Genomic DNA, 20,029 nt, shown 5'->3' on the forward strand with positions numbered 1-20,029 from the left:
GACTGCATAAGGTGTTTGTACAAGATACTGTTTAGTCTCTCTGACTGAGGAAGCCTTTATGTTGTTATTAAAAACCACGAAATAACAGGATTGCATCACTCATAACCAGTTACGTACAGTCACTTTAGAGGTCTAAGTGCAGTACACACACAGAGACAGCTGTATGAACTTAGGAACTGACAGCAGTACAGATGCAGTCAGTGTAGTTTCGTTACACTTATCTGAGAGCCCACAGAAAGTTTTAAGACAAATTAATTAAGCCGCTTATGTAGCTTGAAGTGAATCTTACATCTACTGGAGCTACAGCTATGTATCTGAACAAGTAGGAAGATGCATCTACACAGCAGTCTTTGTTCCACTCAACAGCTCACTTCTGATTACAAGTTTCTCTTCTCTTGATTTTACTAATACCTTACCGCTGATTCCCCACAACTAGCGCTACACTTTAGGCTAAGCACATAGCATAGTGATAATCACTTAAGTAACTTGAATTTGTTCACTGTTTACCCACCTGATCCAATTCTTCCCGAACTTTTTGTACGCTGTCTTGGTCCTCTAGTTGTGTGCTCATTTCTAGCCACTTACATAGAATCCGTGCCTGCTGTTGACAGGACCTGATAAAAGGGATTAGAAGGATTCTTATCACAATTAGGAGCCAACAGTGTAAGCCAATTTAGACAAGCAATTAATGCTTGCAATAAGACTTTTTTTGTTTGTTTCAAACCAGTGAGTCAAGTCTAAAAAGGGGGGAAAAGGATGCTGAAAAGTATAAAAATCTGTATGAAAGCTCCTGTCTTCACATCCTACTCTTGACAGTTAGAACCTTTCAAGCCCCATTCTCTTTCAAACATTTTTGTAAATTTGTTCTACTGGAGAAGTAATCTGTTATCAAACCCTAGCTACATTATTATTATTATTGGAACTGACAGTTAAAAAAAGTTAAGTCTTTACCCTTCATGGTAAAAGAGTTGAAAGGTAAATTTCAGCTGCTCTGCCAAATTCATTTGCATTGCCTTCAGACTATGCCCAGTGACACTCCTGTCAAGGTTTCTCCAGTAGCTGCCAAAGGTATAATTAAACCAGTTGCTGATTACACAAGTTCTTCACGTACCCTCTCTCTCACCTCGAGTGAACTATTAAAAGGACAGAATTCTTCTCCATTTAATTCACAGTTCTGCTGTGAAAAAGAACGGTTTTCAAAGTACAAAGAATTCACACAAAGAACGCAATATCGTGTGGACAGCATGAAGAAAGGCTGGCTATAGGGACTTTGTAACATACTTGAGTTCCTGCTTCCTGGTGAAGTAGTACTGCATTTGCTGTTGGATGTGTCGGAGCTCTGCTTCCAGCTTTCTCTGGAACAACGTTTCTTCTTTGGAACTGTGCTCCCTCCTTTCTTCCCATTCAGCTGAACAGAAGATAAACAGCACAAGCAAGGAAAGTAAACTTACTCTGTTTCTTCTTATTAGGGAAAGTCAGGTTAGTAGGCAGGAAATATGGAACCCTCTTGAGTTATTTTCCCATTCTGTCACCATGTGATACCTACCTGTTCACCCAACAGATCAGGCACAGTGAGAAAGAAGGAGTCCTGACAGCATTGCAGGCTTTCAAGACTCCAGTTTCAACACACCAAAGATGAGAAATGATCTAGTCAATGGATTAGAACTGCAAATGCTGTTTACAATGTAGTGTTTCACATCTACTCTATAAGTCTGGCCTCACGAAAAACGTTCATGCCCTTCACATCCTGAAAGATGCAGCATAGAGGGATGCTTAGACATCATCCATCCCCTGTAGGTTTTCCCAGCAATTACAGTACTGGGTGAATTTTTCCCTCCCCAAGAAAGTTCAGCTCCATATTCTTGCCTTATGTACATGAATGCCCCAGCACTAGAACACAGTGTTGTTAAAAACCTGACCCCTACTAGTTCCCACCCTTCAATCACCAAAACAGGACTTTAGTCCCCTGCCTCAACAGAGTCCACACAACTGTATTGCCAATCCAAAATAAACGACTGATTCTTCACCTACTGATGTTGGCATACAAGAATTCCTTGTCTCCCCTGTGTTTTGGGGAGTTGACTTGCACTCTTGCATATATTGGAGGAGGACATGTAACTGCTGCATCTTACAGCTGAGGACCTACCTGCATTTTGGTGACTCTGTTTTCCAACTAAGTTTTCAGGTGACAGCAACTGTGACTTTAAGTTTGGTCGCAACTTCTCCAACTCTTCTCTCTGTTGACAGCCTTGGGAATGGGCTCCTGTGTGACCATGCACAGGCTGACCTCCTCTCTGCAAGATCAGAATGATATTTTGATCCTCAAAGGAGCACCTGACCCAAGCTACTAAGCCCTGCTCACACCAAGACATCACCTGTAGTTGCTGAGCCTCTCTCACAAGCACTGCTGCTCCTGTGATATTTCAAGAAATGCGCTCTTTCCTTTCTAGCAGGAAGAAATTTCATATAGAATAACACCTCCCTTTCCGCATGAAACAGAGGAGTTTAAAATGCAAGCACCTACGTGCAGGTAAAGTGAATTTCAGTTTTTGAGACTCTGAGCTATAGCCAGTGCTCCTAAACTGAGTTACTATTAAATCCCTATAATCTGGTTGACAAACTGTAACTGTTCTGAACTTGTAGAAGGAGCTGCACTCTCAAGTCATTTTCTAGGAGGAGCATCCTACTGTGAAGAACACAGGACCATTAAAAAGGCATGAATTACAGTACAAAACATACGGGTTGGCCAGCAAGTGAAACGTTGCTTTGGACATTTGGAAAAAAAATTCTTGAGCATGCAGAGACAGTTCATTTAATCAATTTCTAAGATGACAACTAGTACAAGAAAAAAAATAACAACTGGATGAGCAGTTCTGTGGAGTCATAGGAAGAAACAGCAATAAGCAGCATGTGGGCTGACAGGAGCCCAGTAAACACACTAGTTTTTCCTTCAGCAATATGCTCACCATTTCTGATCCAGCCTTCTCTTGGGGCATAAAAAATGAAGGAGACCGTAGCTCTGGCTTCTGCACAGCACGGTGCACATCACGTGTCCACAATGGTACAGATGGGAGAGCAGTGTGTGTCAGAGATGAGTTGGAATGAGTGGTACTGCCCATCTGAGGAAGCCATTTACTGGTGCTTTCTTCCATTTCAGTTGTTGGCATTAAGTTCCCAGTCTGAGAAGAACATTTGTTCCCATCTGTTTGCTGAAAAGGTGTCCCTGATCTGTTAGGGGAGAAGGAAGGCACCTGTACATTTGAACTTACTAGTTTTATACTTCACAGTCGGTGAGGGAAAAAAAAGTAAAAAAGGAAGAATCTTGCTGTTCCCTTGCACACTGAAATAAGGTCCAGTCTTGTGGGGTGTCAGCTGGCTTCCTAAACCACCAGCAGTACTAATAAAAACAGATTCTCTACCTCAAAAAAGGAGTTCCCAGCAGTTCCTTTCTTTCTAGAGATTCCAGAAGGAAGTCAGGTGTTTGTGGTGGTAATCTTGCTTGTCGCACAGCCTTCCTGAAAAGAACAAACAGAACCAGTAATAACATAGATTCATAATTATTTTAAATTGGTATAAGCTGGCACTGCAGCTAAAGAAGCACTTTTATTCTGTCATTCTACCCCACCCTGCAACCTTGCTCTTGCATGCAATAACTTTTAAAGATTAGATTTCAACCTGTATCAATACTGCCAGCTGGTTCACTGTATGCATGACTGTGCGTACACAAGGATGGGTGGAAGGGGCTGAACTACTTTTGGCAGCATATGCTGACTTAAAGAAATGTGTAATTTCTACCTTATAGCCCATAAGGCTCCTGTCCTGGGCTCTCAAGATTCATGGAAGATTCTTCCTTGCATTTGCCCCATGATCAAGGAGAATTTTTTTCTTTTTAAGGAATAGTTTTCCCAGGGAAAAGAAGAGGTCAAGAACAAAGCCTTGTTTCTACATTGCCAGAATCTTGATCTTTATCATTTCATCATTACTTTGGTGAAAAAAGAAGAGTTTCACTGACAGCTCTAAGTCACTTGGGCAAGATAAGCTCTCATAATGGTACAAAATCCCACCACTCCACATCTTTCAAATGTTTCTCTGTGTAACAGATCCCATGACAAATGACCAATATTCTACAAATTCAGATTTGCATATTGAGAAACTCCTAGAGGAAAGTATATAGCTGAGCTGATTCTACTCATCACCAGTATGGAAGTGAAAGTCACAAATTCTTTCATTATTTGATGGCCAATGTATACATTATGTGGCAGCTCTTGCATAACTCAGCAAAGCCAGCCATTTGGTAAAGCATCAGAGAAAGGGAATTTGCATGGAACTAACGATCATCACTGTGAAAACTTGGAAATATAAAAATGAGCCTGAGGTCTATATCTACCAATATATAGTCTCAGCTGAACTAAAGGACAGGGTGTTTTGCTTTGAACCATAAACAAAAGCATATGTCAGATCCAAACAGGAGCTGAGACGCAGGGCTCCAAGATATGGATATAGACATGTAAGTATATAGATAGATGGATACAAAGCGTATGCTACGGACTACACATATATACACCAGAGTAATGCAGGAGAGACTGAAATTTTACACTTACGGCTCACTGAGAATTGAGTCACCACCAGCGAAGTGAAATGGTAGATCATTGCATTTTGAAGGCCACGGCTTTTCCTCTGCAGAACGTCCTCTTGTCTCAAGGCTAACATTAGGTATTTTAAATGTCACTTGTTTTTTCAGAGGTGACACAAAAGAACAATGCTTATTTAATTTCTTGTAGAGAGCTTTCTGTTTCCAGAGCATTGCACAACGATAGACTGTCTGGTGAAGATTGCAGGCTGCCTGTCAACACAAAGAATAGCAAAGCATTTGATGGTTGAGGGTAGACAGTAACACCACACTACCTAGGGTGAACACCACCACAGAAAGGAACTGCAGTTTCTGACGACCTGAGAGCCATACCAGCTCTCCACACTAAATGAGCAGGTCCGTGTTAACATTCAGATAAAGAGAATTAACTGGGTAATTCTGCAAAAAGGCAGGCTGCACGCAAATAAACAGAACAAGAAGTGTCTTGTAAACCTGGAAAAGAGCTGGAAAAGCTGACCAGGAACAAGAAATAATCAATACATGCATCCCTATCTTCCTTTCCACACACAGGGCTGGACAGACATTCAAAGGCACAAGTGACACTATAGCCCATTCTTGCAGGTCTAAGCAATACTAAAGCTAGGGCAGGATGAGATGCAGCTTCTAATGCTCTACGTTAACACAGTCCCAAGTTAAAAAACCCTAGTTACAAGCAAAAGTCTTATCCAGCTACATCGTCTATGGCAGGATTTGGCCAGTTTTGAAATAGCTTCATTAAGAAAGGCTCCCAGTTACCAACACAAGTCTCAAGCACTTTACGTTCAGTTGGGGGAAAAAAAAAAAAGGACAAGGTGTTTTGCTTTGAACCATGGGTAAAAGCATATGCCAGATCCAAACAAGAGCTGAGACACAGGGCTCCAAGGTCTATACACACTCACACAGACACACTTCAAATACAGATCAGAGATTGGTGCCCTGGATGTATCTGAGTGTTCACTTGTCTCTTTCACCTTCATCTGATGCTGGGTTTGGAGCTGTCCCCGCAACTGTTTCATGCCAGCAGTGTACCTCAAGATCCAAGTTACACCTTCTCTCATGAGGGCAGTACGATAAACTCCCATGGCTTCTTCAATGCGATCTTTCCTCTCCTGTTGCCCTCGGACAAATCTCATCCAAGCACTGAATACCTACAACACCGAGAGCAGATACCTGGGACTATTACAAAAACAAGTTCTGGGTTAGGGACTGCACTCCCCCTGCAGACAAGAACACTCTCAGTTCCATTGGACAGTAATAGGCAGAGCTACAGCAGGACAAACACCACAAGGACAAAGGAACAGGGATTTGAGTCAGCTGAGTCAGCATGGAAAAAACATGCAATTTTTATTTTTTTTTTATTTGGAAAACAGGACATAGGGACAGTTTTCCAGCATCCCAAATCAGTATTTAGGACCCCAAAGAGGAAAGGAAAGAGATGAGCACGTGCACTCTGCTGATTGCAGTCAGACCTGCGTATCAACCACACAGATCCCAAATGCATTTGCCTGCCCCCAAGCCTTCTACACACTTACCTTCCTCTGCAACGAAAGAGACCAGTACCACAATGCTTGCACTGTCTTCTGCTTTTCCCATTGCTGCTGCAACAGCTGTTAGAAAAAAAATATATACGTATATTGTACAGCAATCAGGTTAGGAGTTTACATATGCCACACCAGAAACACTAGCCAAATCAACCAAAGAGGAAGTGCTGGTGGAGCCTTAGCAGAATAACCTACCCCATCTACCCAGTATATGTAAGGTATCTCTTGCACTAGTGGAACCAAAAATCCAGAGAACATTGAAATAGTTTTGTTTGCTCCTCATGTAAACGGAATATGAAGGAGAAGAAGGGGTAAGCATGAGCAAGCAGCTATATACTTAACCCAGAGGACAATTCCTTACCCGTGTCTTCCAGCAGGAGAAGGAAGTAGAGCAAAGTCTATGAGTCATTAGCTGATCTGCCTTTCTCTGTAGCAGCTGTAAGACAAACAAAATAGAGAGGTGCTCACAGTCAAACCCCATTTATGTGAGCCAAATGCTACTAGAGCAGAACAGGTACTAAACAGCCTTTACCACCCTTTGTACTGTTGAGGCCAGCCACTCTCAATATCCAAGTGCTCTATGGTGTAACCCCATCTGCAAATATCTGTGAGCCCACAAGGACTTCATTAACAGCAAATGACCCCACGCATGGCAAGCCTGACTTGTCATCTGTTAAGTCTGTTAGTTCTAACTGAGACTTCTTCAGGCAAGACACAAGCATGTTCCTTCTTCCTCAATGCACAATGCTCTCACGCTCTTCCTCAGCCAAGACTACTATTCCTATCGCTAGGAAATGTCTGGCTCCTCTACACCAGCAACTTCCCACCCTGGGTGACTGGCTGGGGAGGTTGCTGATCCTTCTCACCATTTTCCCAATGCACCGCTGATGGTATTTCTTCCATTTTTCCAGGTACTTCTGCAGTAGGTGCTGCTGGTGATGCTGCACTGCCCTGTGCTGCTGAGCCCTCAGCATCAGAGACTCCCTAGTAAACTCCTTCCAGTGAAGAAACAGGGTCTGTAAACGCACTATCAGGAGAAGAGAAATTAACTACCATACTACCATGAAAGAGACACTATTAATCTCAGAGAGTATCTAGTGATCAGCTACTCTTCCAGATTGTTTTGGCAATACTTCACACTGACTGTACTCAGCACTAGGAAGAAGGTAAGTGGAGCGTTTCAGGTATCAGACAGTGAGCCTTGACTTGCAAGTCTTCCCTGATATCACTGACATTCTTTATAATCTTTCAGAAATCATTTGCCATCTTTGTGCTTCAGAGCCATCAGCCACAACATTTACATGAAATCATGAAAATGTTGGCAGAGTTTGAGGGCCTTTCCAAACTAATTACTAGAGAAAGATCGAGGCAATAATTGATAAGATTACTTTCATGACCCTCAGATCAGCGATGTCTCAGCTTCTCAATGTTAGTAGTGGGCAATTCCATTGAGGAAAGAAGTGTTATCATCCATTATATAGACAGGGAAACAAAAGAGAGGCAAAAGTCACAGAAGAAGCCTTCAATAGAAGGCTGGAGTCCCAGGTCATTCGCCGTTCAATGGGGCTTGTCCATGTAGTCTTAATATCCATTCATCTGCACAGATGATACAAAAGACTGCCCTGCTAAGCCACATCCTTCTAAGGTCCTTATGCGGACAGCTAAGTCTTTTGACAGTTTAATATTCCCATCAGCTCACCCATATCCAAATGTTTTCTGGCCTCCATCACAGCTGTCACCTTCTGCTGACGGTAATGCATTTGTAGTAAGGCAGCGTACCTCCACTGTAGAAACACCTAAAGGTACAATGCAAACAAGAGACAGGATAAAAGACTGACATTACAACATCCTTTAGAAGTACCACATTCTTGACACCACAATCATTTTCCACATTAGGCTCAGAAAAATGGTGCAAATTTCCTAAAAAAAAAAAAAAAAAAAAAAGAAATCGAGCAGTATTTTAGAGGGTTTCCCTGGCATTTTTCAGGCAATCTGTTCTGTCCCACCCACAGATAATACTACTATGCTGTACCAGACTGTTTTTCCCTTCCAAGGAAATACAGAGAAGGAAAGTAAGAAGAAAAACCATGCGCTCACTCAGAGACAACTGTTTCAGAGATGCCTGTAGTAATAACCTGGGACTGGGAGTTTGGATCTCCCAACTTTCAAGACTTCTCTTGATTGTTGCTCTTAAATTAAGTTTTTGGTCCTTCTAATTGCATTACCTGGCTCCTGCCTAAGCTAGCATTCATACAGACCTTGGTATCTGCTATACAGAACATACCTTTGACAGGATTACTCTCCTGTAGTGTGCATCTGCTCGTGTAGTTGCCTTAGCTTCACAGATAAGGGCAAGGGCATTTTCTCTCCATTTATACAGAAGCTGTCTGTAGGCAAAATGAAAACAAAACAAAACAGAAGACATTAAGAATTATTCTCACTTGTTTGTCTGGTACCTTCCCACTCACAGGGGAACCAAAACCAGCTGCCTCTATAAACTCAGCCTTGCAAATCAGTTCTGGTTTCTGCTGAGAGAAAACAGAAGGCAGTGCAAAAGCAGAATACAACCTTAAATCAAGCATCTTAAGGTAAGTCAGACTCTGCAAGTGGCTCAAGCTGTATAGCTCAAAAAACAAACAAACCAAAAAAAACCAACAAAACGAGGTAGTTAAAATTAAAGCAACTACAACCAATATATAGTGACTTAACCTTAATCATTCTCCTTACTATAATGGAAGAAAGCCTCTACATATTCCAGGCTGCTTTAATATTACAGCAGTCAGACTATGCACTGCAGGGAATGGTATAGTTTGCTGTCTTGAGTCTCTCATGGGGCTAAACACAGATAAGTCCAGCATGTGCAATAGGTAAAGTCAATGAGATAGTTTAAAAAAAAAAAAAAGTTAAAGCAAAACAGATGGTGATCCAGTAAGAGGTTGAATTCTTTTAGTTAGTTGACCAGCACAGAAATAGCAATGCAGAGTAGACAATTCCCACCACCAAATGCTCAAAATTTTACACAGGTGGTAGCAAAAGAAACAGAGTAATTTGATTGCAATGTAGTCACTTCTCTGTCATGCTGCTTAAGGAAGTACGGCCTTACCGCAGCAGTAGTCTAGCGTGCAGTTTCTCCTTTTCAGCTACTTGGTATAGAATGCATTGAATGTTATGTTGATAACTCTGTAAGAAAAGCAATGAGACGTGAGATTTCCTAAACTGCCAGGACCTTTGAGGAGAGAAGATATCTGGAAACTCTTAACAGCAGCTTTAGAGTTAAGAAAAAAAAAAAAAGCTCCAGCCACAGGAGTCAAATGCAGTTTTTCTGAGATGTGTAGTCATTATATACCCGTAAATGCTATTATTTATCATTCACCAAGACCACAAGATGCCATTGCTTCTTTTGCTCCAAAGAACAATGCTAGAGCTCACACTACCCAGCTACAATAGCTTCCATTCTAGTTTGCACATTTGGTGCATAAGCACCTGGCGTGAAAACAACGTAGCAGCTTGTTATTTCTCACTGAAACATTTCAGCACACACAGACAAGTTCCACAAAGAAAACGGCATTCTCTCTTACCTTCCAGGCTGCCAATGTCTTGCTCAGTAGTGTGTGCCGATAGTGCATGTCTGCTTGCACCAGCTTTGTCCATTTCTCACACCGATGTCCCACATACTACACGGAGAAAAAAAAAAAGGCAAAGATTAGATAGATATGTGATGGAGGGAAATCTAGCAATGGCAAAGAGCAGAGGGAAAAGGACCATTCCTAATCTCTGGTGAAACAGCAATTCTTTTTCTTGCTATGAAAGGTTCTCAAACTAGTGCTGCACTCTGCTATTGCTCTCAAAAGGGCTAGTTGAGGCCTTTTTTCCAATCCTTTTTCAGGAACCCTCTTGCAGATGCATTTGCTACACCATGCCGTGGCAAGAGACGGCATAAAAGTGAAATGCCATCTGATATTGCCTGCTATGACCTGTGCATAACTACAAGCCACATACCACAGACTTACTGCAAATTTCTAACTTAAATAAAGCTTTGCAAAGGACATACTTAGTATTGACTAGGAACAATTTCATCACACTGATGCTGGTTACATTCTCAGATAAATCTCCAAAGCTCTAGTTCCATTCTCACTATCCCTAGACAAGCGAACAAGAGGAACTCCCTTTATTCCCTACACGATTCCTGTTCCAGCCACACTGAACTGATTTTATCCACCTGGCAAGAGATGAAAACTTAGGAATGACTAGTGTTTAAAATCAACCATTTCCTTTAAGGGGTACAAACAATCCGATTTCAAGCATTTACCCATACATTAACTCTCTCACCTTTCTCCACTTGTTCCAAGACTGCTGCAGACACTTTGAATAGTGAAATCTTAGGGCTTGGCTCTCCTTGAGCCTCCTATGGGAAAAAGAATTGAATTATTTCTCCTCCAATACAATCCATGTTACTAGACACCTCTAGCACAGACATGTCCATGCTCGCTATTGTCAGTCTACTAAGTAAAAGAGAAACCAGTAGAATCTAAAGCACAAATAAGAAGTCAGTGACTAAGAATTAAATGCTGCTGTCAGAAATGGGCCACCACAAGGCTAATCCAAATAATTCTCCCTTTTAAAAAACTTCTTACTCCATTTTTCTCTCCTGAGTTTTTTGTTTCCACAGACAGAAAGCCTTTAGCAGCAGCAAGTCACTGTAGTGATCTCCTGCACGAGCCAACCCCTTTTGCTCTTCCAGACGTGCAGCTGTTCTTCTACACCAGAGGCACCAGAAGCAAACCAGCAGTTGCCTTTCAAAATGAAATACAGCCTATAACGGAGAGAAGGTGGCAATGAATTTGTGACACAGGCCAGCTGCAAACAACAGAAGACAATTCTTCAAAGTTGACAGGCATAGAACCGTCTCCCATATGTTTTCATCTTTTTTATTTTGAACAACAATGGACACAAAGTCCCTTTGCTGTGTGAACAGTGTTCTACATGTTTCTATGTATGTGGATGGAGAAACTGTTACCAGAAAACAGAAGACCAAAGAGGAAACACAGAAGCTGATAAGCAGCTTGTGAAAGACTCCTAAGAACTGATAAGCTCCGGAAACAAGGCCTGTTGAATATGTATGACCAGATAAACTCAGAACACCAAGAGCCAGCCCTATCTCCACAAGGCCACCAGCACACACTACCATTGACTACAAGTTGTGCAACTCGCCACATAAAATAAGGCAGTGGCTGATATATTAAAAAACTACAGGATTATATATACACCTTAGGAAATGAAAGACCCCTTGAGGGACTTCCTGGACACCTACCTAGAAGCCACAACTGTGTTTGCACAACCCTGTATTTATAGCTAGGGTGGTGAACTAGCTGAGGTGACTCCTCTTTATTGTTTCAACCAGGTAACTATGAAACAGAATGAGAGCATATACACACACTATGTGAAGGAGTAAGAGAACGAATAGCATGAATAGTTATCTGCTAACAATAACAGTTTGATTCTATTTATTAATAAGCAGCTTAACTTAAAATGGTTATTAGCAAATATTGGTTGCAATGCGTCCCCTGATTGGATTCTCCACCACCACCACCAGAGAAAAAGTATTTACAACATCTAAGCCCATCTCACATTAACTGATGTTCACGAACAGAAATCATCCCCTCTATTTCCTGAGCAAGACCAGGTAAAAGAATTACTTTTACCTTCTTCTCTTCCATTCTGTATTCTTGCTGCTTGCACGCCTTCAACAACCACATGTCAAATACCCGTCTCATCAACATCTTCCTGCAAGTAAAGAGGTAGAATATCAGCACAGAAGATAATTCCTTCAGACAACTTATTTTATGAATTTCAAAAGACCAATCCATCTACAACTTAAATAGTTACTTCATTTTCTAATTCATGCTAGCTAGAAATCAGGCAGCTCTGTGTCTCTACAAGTCTCTGGGTTAAAAAAAAAAATGTCTCCTGAAATCCTATGCAAAACACATGGGACAAGACTAATGCATTTACTGAAGTTATTACAACTTCCTGCTTTCATTCAGATCATTCAAAAGATCATTCCAACTACTGATCAATTAATTTATTTTACTTACACAAAAATATATAACCTTTTACTTCTTCTCCATTATAAATATATTCTGCTCCCTCCTCCCTTGGAAATCTTTTGATGATACTACTCTTTTTTTTTTTCTTTTCTTCTTTTTTTTTTTTAACAAAGAAAAACAAACATTGTAATAGGACTTGAAAAATATTATGACAACAAATAATAAAAAGCAGAGTGGTCTGGTGTCAACACTGAATGAATTCTACCAAAACCTTTTTATAAACAAGGCAAAGTTAGTTGCCATCAATATCAAAGCTTTTTTCTTTCTAGATGGAGATAATCCTTCCTTTCTAGCCTGCCTCCCTCCCAGGGATGCACAAGACTTATTATCAAATAGCATCCCAAAGTTGCAACAAATACGTATTTGTGATTAAGAACTATACACTCTCACACAGAACACACATGGTGGAAGTGTCGTAGTCCAGAAGTTTGAGTTAGTCTAGTAGAACTAACACCCACTCAAAACTACATCTGTTATTTCTAAAACTCAGTCATATGGGTATATTAATTAGATTATCAGCAAGTCCCAGCCCTTCTCTAGTTAGCTCAAAACACGTTTTGGACTCTTAGCAGCTAATTTTTAGTAGGTAGCTATTACAGCTCATTTCAAATTTATGGTAAACAACATGAGTTAAGTGAGTCTTTCTGGAGGGTACAGGTAGCTGCCAACAAGAGCATCTTTGATCTACAGACGGTCACAAATCTCAATTGATGGCTCTTCTGGGGTATCTCCTGATCACCAGATGCAGCAGCTGGGGCGCTGACTTATGAAACAGCACATAAGTGCATCAGAGATCAACAGGGAAGTTGAGTGCTGGCAAACTGTCATGAAAGTTCTACTTAGATCTGGTTGGAAAACAGCCCCAGACCTCTGAACAAAGAACACGCTCCTTACAATTGCATGTTCAGGAAACAAGACTTTATTTATACTCTTCTAAAGAGAAAAGATTGCACTCAAAAATATTTCTGGCTTATGGAATCAAGGTACAGCTACAGAGTCGATGAAACCTTTGAACCATGTATTTATTCATCCTCTCCCTGGTGAGAGAGGCATAAATTACACTGCAGTAATTTCATGCTACAACGCATTTTCACTGAGCTTATCCTCCTGGGACTTTCAGCCTTCTCTCTCTCCTTGTCTGCAGAAGATAAGCTAACGTACCACTTCTGCACTCTAACACAGGGTGGAAAAATTCCCACTTGCTTGCAGAAATGCTCTCCAAACCTACTTGTGACTCTCCCAAAAAGCAAGCCAATATCCAATGAAAACCAAGCTTCCTGCAGCTTGTTTTTCAATTGTGAAACCAGGCTTCTGACAGAAACACCGCAATCTAAAACAGAGGGTGTGACTGTCCTCTGCAAATGAAAGCTGTAAGCTCCCAAGTCTACTAGGAAAGAAGATTCAATGTTAAAAAAACATTTTTTCCCTCCCAGTTTATGCAGGAAAGTGTCCCAGGAGGAGATTCATTCTAAGAATGTTTCCAAACATAACCCTTCCAAGAGAAGAAAATAAAAATTGTTAGTTTTCTAATATAGAAAATGGGAGATAGGGTTTAATAGCATGAGAAGTTGTGACCCTAACTGAAGGGTTAGGACTGAATCCAAGGCTAAGAATACAAACCAAGGTAAGGTCCTTAAGGAGTCCCAGAAAAGACGAACATTTTTTTCTCTCCATCAGCATTTCCACCCCCCTCCGATTTCCACAACGAACAAATGCACAATCTTAGAATTGCTGGGCGTTTCTGAGGCTCCATAAAAGTAATCAGCAAGATATATCATACCCTGAGACAAAGGCTAATGGCTGAATTTTAAAGAGGTGATGAGAACCCATTGCATCCGTTTACTTCAACAGAAAGCAGAATCATCAAGCAACTCTGAAACTGCAGTGTGAAATTACTGGCAATCTTGCTAACTTAAACTGGAGTAACTCTAGCAATTGTAACTGATTTATTTTGGCGCAAGACCACACTTGTGAAACAATCAATATCATCATTGTGAGTTTGGGTTCTATTCCTATGAGTATCACACTGGTCTTGGAGCCAAAATTAAAGCTTACAGGTATATCGTGTTTGTTTCATATTGAATCTAACTGCACATACTGCAACTGACTGTAAGGTAGGTAACCAGAGTAATATTTCCTCAGTGACCTCTGAACAAAACCAAAGTGATCCTGAAGTCAAGACACCAAGCAATCAGTTTTCCACAAATTAAGAACAAGCAGCTAAGACTCCTGAAGAACTCTCTACAAGGAGCATTTCTATTTTCATCAGGCAACCTAAGTGAATCTTATAAAACCTACAGTTATTAAAGACTCATTGAAGCAGCCCAAAACATCATCCGTAACAAACGGATTTCATAAGAACAATCATAAGTCTGTGTGGAAGAACAGTAACATTTTTTTCATCTCTCTCCAGTGTTGTTCACAGCTCTTAAACTACTTCCATGCCTGAAAGGCTGTCAAGATTTTATTCCCCAAATGTCTATTAGTTTTGACTTATTGTCTCTAAAGAGGTGCAACCAGCCTGATTCCTTTTCAGAAGATTTCCACAGTCTCTGTTTCCTAAGAGATTTAGAACAACACTATCTGAAATAAATAACCCTAGTTAGTTCAGAATAGATTACAGACATTTGTCTTTATGGATTTGATTCTAACATTGAAAATACATTGATGACTTCTCTCAAGGAAAGACAAAATAACCTGTGCCTCATTAATGCAATAACAGATGATACAAGTAGCTTGTAATCATTTAGTTTGGATATTCAGTGGCTCTTGTAATCCAGTGCTATTCATAGGGACTATGAACATTGCTATGTTCATGAACTGTAAGAGAGGTCCTGAAATCAAAACCAAAACTGCATTGGGTAAAAAGACAATGCCTAGTGATCAGTTATTACAGCAAGGAAGAATTAGAAGAAACCATCCAAGTAGTTGCTAAAGAAAATAAAAATAAAAAAATGCACAAAAATATAAAAATGCACAAAAAATGTAAAAGCTACCCTTCACCAACAACAGACCAGCAGAACATCATTTTTCTATTTTATTTAACTGACTAAATTGCAGAACTATTTGTAATTTCAGTCCTTTTAACCTTTCCTCCCCAAAACCAAGCCAAATGATGTGCAACACTGTTATCCACTCCAAGTTAGACGCCAAGCTTCACTCTGAATCTTGCACCTGAAGAGGCTACTTTGAAGCAGTCTAACATAAAAGCCAGCACAATCAAATTACAATTGTTCCTCTAGACTCGGATGCTCAGATGGCATTAGCATCATCTGCCCTGCAGAGCATGATAAACGCAAGCTGTCAGTAGAGGATTCAGAGAAAGATGGTAGCAGACTGTGTTCAATAACCAATGCTCAGCAAAACCACTATCACCTATGCAGTCCACAGACAATAAAATCTACTGAAACACTAGGGAGACCCCACACCTGCCTGAACTTTCTCCACTTGACATGAGAATAGCCACAGCTTGAGAGATTTGTGCAATAACGATGCCCTGAAAATTAAACATGAATCAACTCTAACTCAGAACCAAGTATACCACTTTCTCTTGTAATATTAGTCTCTCCTAATCAAGGAAGTTTTACAACTTTCAACCAACCCTGCTGGGAGGATTAGAAGAAATGAGATAGAGATTTGATTGTGTGGAAGATTCTGATCAGGCCACAAGGTAGTTCTCTGAACTGTAGAAAAATCAAATGTCTTTTTGAATGTGAGGTGTGCTAAACAGCTAAGTACATCACCTATAAGCATGCATGGCACAGCAAGGCTTCCCTTCATTTCCTTGTTACTCTGCACTTCATTTAAACCAAGCAAATCTATGTGGTTTATTGCACTAACGTGCTCACTTGGGGATAGGCTTCATTTGTTTGAGAGCAACACCACAATACTGTGGTTGAAATGTTTTCAGTTTCAGCTCTAGCTTCACGATCTGTGCACTGTACAAGACAGCATGCTGCACTGAGTAGCACAGACCCGTCTGGTAAAGGTCTCGCTCTCCCCTGCTAAGCTTCATCCAAAAATCAAAATCAAAATCAAATCAAAAAATCAGAAAATCTCCCAAAGTAAAGTAGCAGCAAGAACTTTGAGCTCTGTCTACCTACTGCTCTTACCAAGACAACTTCCATTTTTTGTATCCAGTATTAAGAGTCTCATAGCTAGGCTTAATCCATCTCCCCCTCACACTTCAGAGAGAAGCAGGAGCTATCAACTGTCTATTATTCACAGAAAACATGAGAGCAATTTGCATCAAGACGATCATGCTCCTAAAGGCATTAGCAGATTTGAAAACTGAATCAAAGGCTCACAAATCCCACATTTGTATAAATTTATATGAATATTTCTCTGCATACCTGTAACGTGCATGAGCCAAGGATGTTAAGGCCTGCTGTTGTTCTTCCTCCTTCTCTTCCAAACGGGACTTCCAAAGGTTCCAGAACTTCTGCAGCACCTGAAACGGAACAACAAAGATATTAAAAACATAACTATAAAAGGAAGGAAAAGAATGCAAAGAGAGATTAAGTGTCCTAAGAAAACTGCATGCAGCAGGCAACCATTGTTGCAGCATGCTGCACTGTTTCATAACACAAACTTCTTCTATCACCTGCTATAATTTGTTCTGGCAAAATAAAAAGTCATGATAAACATTAAAATCAGAAAACTAAAATAACATACCTAAGATTGACAGTTGACTCAGACAAGAGATTTTCTGTGGTTATTAGCATTTAGAATAAAGCCACTGATTTAATAAGAAATATTTTGTAGCTGGAAGTAGACACCAATAGGACAGCTCAAGAAAAACTCTGACACAAGAACTGTACAAAGTCAAACTCACTGTAATCTGATACTGACGGTATGATAGATTTTTTCTCATTTGCTGAAGACGAGTGTTCGTGACATTCTGCTGAAGACCCTTAAACCCAAGTTTCTGTAACAGAAATAAATGCACACAACTTTCACAAAATCCAAGTCAGCAAGCACTCATCGGTTTAGAACTGGCTGCATATTACAGACAACCTACATTTGATGCTACTCCTTGCAATATCTAAAATTTACAGTCTTGTCATCAACAAAACCATGCATCGATCTCCTCTCACAAATCATTGTTTCTCTAGCTAAACTAAAATTCCCCTCCACGTTCCCAGGGTTTTACTGTGAGACAACTAACTTCCCCATCTGGATTCGACTGGCATTCTGTAACATCTGGAACTTGGAAACCTGATTTGGAAACTCACCATGGCAGAAAACATCCCCTTGCACCATTGTTAGTGTTCATGGCACAATGACAGTCACAAGTATTTTAATTCTCTCCACCACCTCTTCCACCCGACGTAATGGTGCTCTTACCAGTAGATGGTGCCTGTGATGTTTTTCAGCCAGCTCCCACTGCTGGTTCTCTTCCACACACAGCACAACATCTGTTACTGAGTTAAAGCATCTTTTACACAAACACCCATCCTGATAAATACACAACCTCCTCCCACAGAAGGGAACTACATCTTCATCTAAATGTACTTCAACATTTGAATTTCCTGCACTGTTATTTGTAGGGAGATATTTTGATTACAGTCAGGTTTTAGATTTTGCAGGCTTAACGCAATACATTTCTGATTCACTGTTCTGTAGTAGCCAACAAGACAGCTCAAGAAAAATTCTGACACAAGAACAGTATAAAAATCAATCTCATTGTAACTTATGCTGACAGTATGACAGATTTTTTTATCATATGCAGGCAGATTTTTTTCCTGCAGGCTCTTAGCTATCAAAAGGCTAACATACTGTGATTGCAAGTTTTATTAATTGTTAATACAGCCTTACATGCATCCTTCTAATGATACATTTGTTACCCATGCTACTACATGATATTCCTGCTTATTAACCAGATCCTCCCACTGCAGTAATGCTCTTAACCTTAGTAATGCTAGCAACTCAATAGAAAATGGATACAATGCTTCCAGCGTGCAAAAGCTCTCCATAAAGCAATCCTCGCTGATAGTTTTTCGATCTCCTTTTGGTGAGCATGTGCTCTTCTCCTGCACTCCCATGACTGCCGCCAATTTGAGAAACACTGACGGACTATCCTGCCTTGGTGATGCTCTTGAGCTAGCTCTAGAAAACAAACACACAAATTACTCATGAATTATCCTGTCCTGGACTCATTTATTTCACGTTCTGAAGCAACAGAAGCTCCTAGCACTGGAAAATGGTGGTAAGAATTCAGTTAACACTCAGCTATGGACTACATTTATTTTTGATCACAAAGGCAATTTTAAAGCAGAAACATATTGTACTGATTCAAAAAGGGAAATGAGTTTCCCTTGATTTAACAAGTGCCACTGTGCCACTTGTTCAATAGACACAAGCTCACATTTCAGTATTCTGCTGTTACTAGTTTTCTAATAGCCAAGCTGAAGTCTTTCCACTACCACCAACCAAAAGGCATTCACACAAATGTCTGAACTTGTCCCAGTGACTTCAAGGGAAAAACAAAAGAACTGGTGTAATAATCTTTACCATTCTGTAAGAGCTGCAATTTGTCTAATTACCAAGAAAATCTTCACACAGATTGACTGATAATAGCCCCAAATGCATCCTTCTCACACATCTTAGAATATAATCTGCAATGTGCAAGTTTTCTTCAAGGGAACAGTAAAGCATTTTCTTTTAAATCACATGGAAAGCAGGTGATCTTCCTCGCAGTTCAGTACAGAACCTCAGCTAGCCAGGCCTGTGGCAATGTACAGCCCAAGTTGCATCTTACCATCTGTTGGGACAGCAGCAACAAGAAGCACCACAGTGTCTCCTAGAATAAACATCGCTGTGCCCTAAGCGAGGGGGCTGAGCCCTATTCTGCCCTAACTCACAATTGTCACTCACCATTCTGACATTTCTTTGCTCTGTGGAGTTCTAAGTATCCCAGCCATGCTTCCATGCTTTTCTTCAATTCCATGTGCAGATGGTGAGTTACTGCCTTAGTCTCCTTCTGCTTGTCGTTCTGGATGAATAAATACAGCTCTCGCCACTGCAACCAAGCCTGAAAGGACAATTGAGGGAGGCCAGCAAGGGGCGAGAGGGGGACAGACAACATTAGGGAAGTAGAACAAAGAATTCTCCATAAGTACAAGAGTGGAAGCCATGAGCAATGAGGTTTCCCAAGTAAACCATGGACCCTGACCTCCATCCTTTAGGAGGCTGATTTTATACCCTGACATTCCTTCTACATTTATAGCCTGCCCTCTCACTCCAGTCCATTAAAATACCCAAAGCAGCATCAGCGCAGAAAAGGTAGAGACACAAAGAATTTCCACAGCAAACATTTTTCCTTTTTTTTGGTGTGTGTGTTTGTGTGTGTGTGTGTGTGTTTTGTTTGATGCTTTCACGCTTTTCCCATGAGAAATCCAACTTTTTTTTTTAATTGATCTGCAATGTATTAGTCACATCTGTGTGCAATTTAAACATTAGAAATGGTAGCAGCAGGAGTTCTTAGGACTTACTCGAAACTGTAGGCTCTGGGCCCAATGCTGCAGAGCCAAAACATTCATTTTACGTCCAGCATGGTTCTGATAGCATCGTCTTCTCCACACTGCCCATGATATGCTGCCAAAGCAATGTTACAGACATTCAAAAGCAGGTTCCATAGTTTTGTGCAAGAAAACACCTTCCTCTCACTGGAAAAGGTATGAATAACTACCTTTTAAATTCACAGTCTATAGGCATACTAGAAGAATTCAAGTAAAAATCAAACATGAAAC

General features: G+C 40.6%; 1 protein-coding gene across 8 annotated transcripts in view; it reads right to left on the reverse strand.

Moving 5' to 3' along the window:
* SFI1 (SFI1 centrin binding protein) overlaps nt 1-20,029 on the reverse strand; it is a 34,298-nt gene that overhangs the window by 5,122 nt on the left and 9,147 nt on the right. For 7 of the 8 annotated variants that reach the window (XM_080559993.1, XM_080559990.1, XM_080559994.1 and 4 more), the window contains exons 8-30: nt 19,772-19,874; nt 19,155-19,311; nt 18,225-18,386; nt 17,625-17,695; nt 17,113-17,205; nt 16,631-16,728; nt 11,874-11,955; nt 10,806-10,984; nt 10,501-10,576; nt 9,750-9,845; nt 9,275-9,351; nt 8,456-8,558; nt 7,871-7,967; nt 7,038-7,198; nt 6,533-6,607; nt 6,163-6,237; nt 5,602-5,778; nt 4,602-4,843; nt 3,420-3,515; nt 2,967-3,228; nt 2,147-2,294; nt 1,282-1,408; nt 512-614 (exon numbers count right to left, since the gene is read on the reverse strand). In XM_080559993.1, the coding sequence (XP_080416119.1) occupies nt 512-614; nt 1,282-1,408; nt 2,147-2,294; nt 2,967-3,228; nt 3,420-3,515; nt 4,602-4,843; nt 5,602-5,778; nt 6,163-6,237; nt 6,533-6,607; nt 7,038-7,198; nt 7,871-7,967; nt 8,456-8,558; nt 9,275-9,351; nt 9,750-9,845; nt 10,501-10,576; nt 10,806-10,984; nt 11,874-11,955; nt 16,631-16,728; nt 17,113-17,205; nt 17,625-17,695; nt 18,225-18,386; nt 19,155-19,311; nt 19,772-19,874 (2,860 nt within the window). The remainder of the gene's footprint in view (nt 1-511; nt 615-1,281; nt 1,409-2,146; nt 2,295-2,966; nt 3,229-3,419; nt 3,516-4,601; nt 4,844-5,601; nt 5,779-6,162; nt 6,238-6,532; nt 6,608-7,037; nt 7,199-7,870; nt 7,968-8,455; nt 8,559-9,274; nt 9,352-9,749; nt 9,846-10,500; nt 10,577-10,805; nt 10,985-11,873; nt 11,956-16,630; nt 16,729-17,112; nt 17,206-17,624; nt 17,696-18,224; nt 18,387-19,154; nt 19,312-19,771; nt 19,875-20,029) is intronic. The other variant, XM_080559997.1, reaches the window with a different exon arrangement.

This window comes from Anser brachyrhynchus (genome assembly GCF_964034855.1).
Source record: "Anser brachyrhynchus genome assembly, chromosome: 17".
Classification (NCBI taxonomy): domain Eukaryota; kingdom Metazoa; phylum Chordata; class Aves; order Anseriformes; family Anatidae; genus Anser; species Anser brachyrhynchus.